Below are 2,500 nucleotides of genomic sequence, written 5' to 3'. Positions count from 1 at the left end.
ACATTATGCTCTGAAATTTCTGATAAAAAATCTCCATACATTACCGAAATTGGGGTTCTGTGTTTCTTAAACCCATTTTCTTAATATAAACATCTCTTTGCTGTTCCTTCCAAGGTTCCATTGCACATGCCCTGGGATACGTTTTGACGTAGCCATGTAATTCCATCATCTTTATCGCATTGCAAGTGTTACCTACCCACGGAAGCTCTCTCCCTGGTCTCTCTGAAGCGAGATTTGGTTGGTCTAATATTTTCATTGTCCCTTATCAGTTTACAGCCAAACAATAAGTTCAGTTCAAGGATTCTTTCTCTTATTGAAATTAATTTTAATTCTTCTCTTAAATTGTTAACGTTTGCTGGTACAGGGAACCCAAATATTACTCCTAGATTTGTTTTGTACCTTTTCTAATTTCTCTATTTTGGTTTTGGGCAATGTTACTGATGCAGCATAGTCAATAAGACTTCAAATATATACAATGTACATTTGTCTAAGGACATTTATGGATGCCCCTAGTCTATTCCATGTCATTGCTTGTAATGGTCTAAGTCTACAATTATACTTTTCAATAAGTTCCCCAGATAAAGAGAAAGATATATATATATATATATATATATATATATATATATATATATGTATGTATATATTTATATATATATATATATATATATATATGTATATATATGTATATATATATGTATATATATATATATATATATATATATATATATATATATATATATATATATATATATATAAATATAAACATACATATATATATATATATATATATATATATATATATATAGAGAGAGAGAGAGAGAGAGAGAGAGAGAGAGAGAGAGAGAGAGAGAGAGACAGAGAGAGAGAGCGAGAGCGAGATATATATATATATATATATATATATATATATATATATATATATATATATATATATATATATATATAAATAGATAGATAGATAGATAGATAGAGATAGAGATAGAGAGAGAGAGAGAGAGAGAGGGGAGAGAGAGAGAGAGAGAGAGAGAGAGAGAGAGAGAGAGAGAGAGAGAGAGAGAGAGAGAGAGAGAGAGAGAGAGAGAGAGAGAGAGAGAGAGAGAGGGAGGGAGAGAGAGAGAGAGAGAGAGAGAGAGAGAGAGAGAGAGAGAGAGAGAGACAGAGAGAGAGAGAGAGAGAGAGAGAGAGAGAGAGAGATAGGGGGGGGGGGAGAGAGAGATAAAGAGAGAGAAAGAGCGAGAAAGCGGAGAGAGAGAGAGAGAGAGAGAGAGAGAGAGAGAGAGAGAGAGAGAGAGAGAGAGAGAGAGAGAGAGAGAGAGAGAGAGAGAGAGAGAGAGAGAGAGAAAGAGCGAGAGAGAGAGAGCGAGAAAGACATGTAATGGTGAAGTTTGCCTTTCACTGCTTGAAGTTACTAAAACTCGTCATCAGGGCGAAAATGAAACCAAATCCGTTTATCCCAAACCCTGATTTTGGCGAGTTCGCTCCTCCCATTCTCAGGGCCTCATGTAGGAAGTGGCTTTGGCAGAGAAGGAAGTGTGACGATTCTCCCGATTTTCAGGACCAGTCTTCCTGCGGAGCAGTTCCAGCGCAACGATTTCTCCCTTTGGTCGGTGCTAAAGCAATGCATCGGCAAGGAGCTGTCCAAGATCACCATGCCTGTGGTCTTCAACGAGCCCCTGTCCTTCCTCCAGCGAATGGCGGAGTACATGGAGTACGCCTGGCTCCTGGAGAAGGCGGACCAGGCGCAGGATCCCGTCACGAGGATGCAGGTAAGCCAAAGGCAGAAGGGAGGGTCACACTTGGCAGACAAGGAAGCAAGGCAGACCTCAGAGTGGAAGGGACGCTCCTCGGGGGCAGCAGCGAGGCAACGGAGTGTTTTGAATCATTTTGTTTTTCTATTGGACGGAGGCGGATTAACAGTAATTTATTCACTCACGTATTTCTCTATTCATTCATTTGATTATCAATTTAATTTGATTTTTTTATGGGGAAGGACTTATTTTCATTAATTTATATAATCTATAGTATATTTATTATCATTCATTTATTATTCATTACTGTGATATTTCCATTAATTTAGTGCGGTATACACATAATTTCCGATAGATCAAAATAAGTGGCCAGACAAAAACGAGTTCAATAGTGGAGAAGGAAAGACGAGACATTTTGATGGCGCGAGAGAGCGCGCAGCCGGCGACACGGCCTCGGCAGCGAACAGACGCAGGCGGGAAGGAGCAGGAGCATTCGGGGGTCGCCTTCGGCTGCCAGCAGGCGGCGGGCACGCGGGAGTCTGGCGAAGAGAGCACACAGGAAAGCGGTGAACAAGGAAGATACAAAGGAATAAAAAGCCAAAGAAAAACGGGGAAAGAGCAGACCGATAAGAGACAGGGCAAATGAACGAAAGACAAGAAAGAATCGACAGGAGTGCGAAAGACATGGAACAAAACACCGGAGAATGAAAGACGAGACGAGACTGGAGTACAAGAAACAAGTGCGGCGATAC

At 40.3% G+C, this 2,500-nt stretch overlaps 1 protein-coding gene across 7 annotated transcripts in view; it reads left to right on the top strand.

Annotated features, from left to right (window-relative positions):
• The window catches only part of LOC113823985 (oxysterol-binding protein-related protein 1), a 62,811-nt gene that overhangs the window by 44,538 nt on the left and 15,773 nt on the right, over nucleotides 1-2,500 (top strand). For all 7 annotated transcript variants that reach the window (XM_070145133.1, XM_070145132.1, XM_070145138.1 and 4 more), the window contains one exon: nucleotides 1,556-1,766. In XM_070145133.1, the coding sequence (XP_070001234.1) occupies nucleotides 1,556-1,766 (211 nt within the window). The remainder of the gene's footprint in view (nucleotides 1-1,555; nucleotides 1,767-2,500) is intronic.

This window comes from Penaeus vannamei, chromosome 33, assembly GCF_042767895.1.
Source record: "Penaeus vannamei isolate JL-2024 chromosome 33, ASM4276789v1, whole genome shotgun sequence".
Classification (NCBI taxonomy): domain Eukaryota; kingdom Metazoa; phylum Arthropoda; class Malacostraca; order Decapoda; family Penaeidae; genus Penaeus; species Penaeus vannamei.
This window is presented reverse-complemented; position numbering and strand designations above follow the sequence as displayed.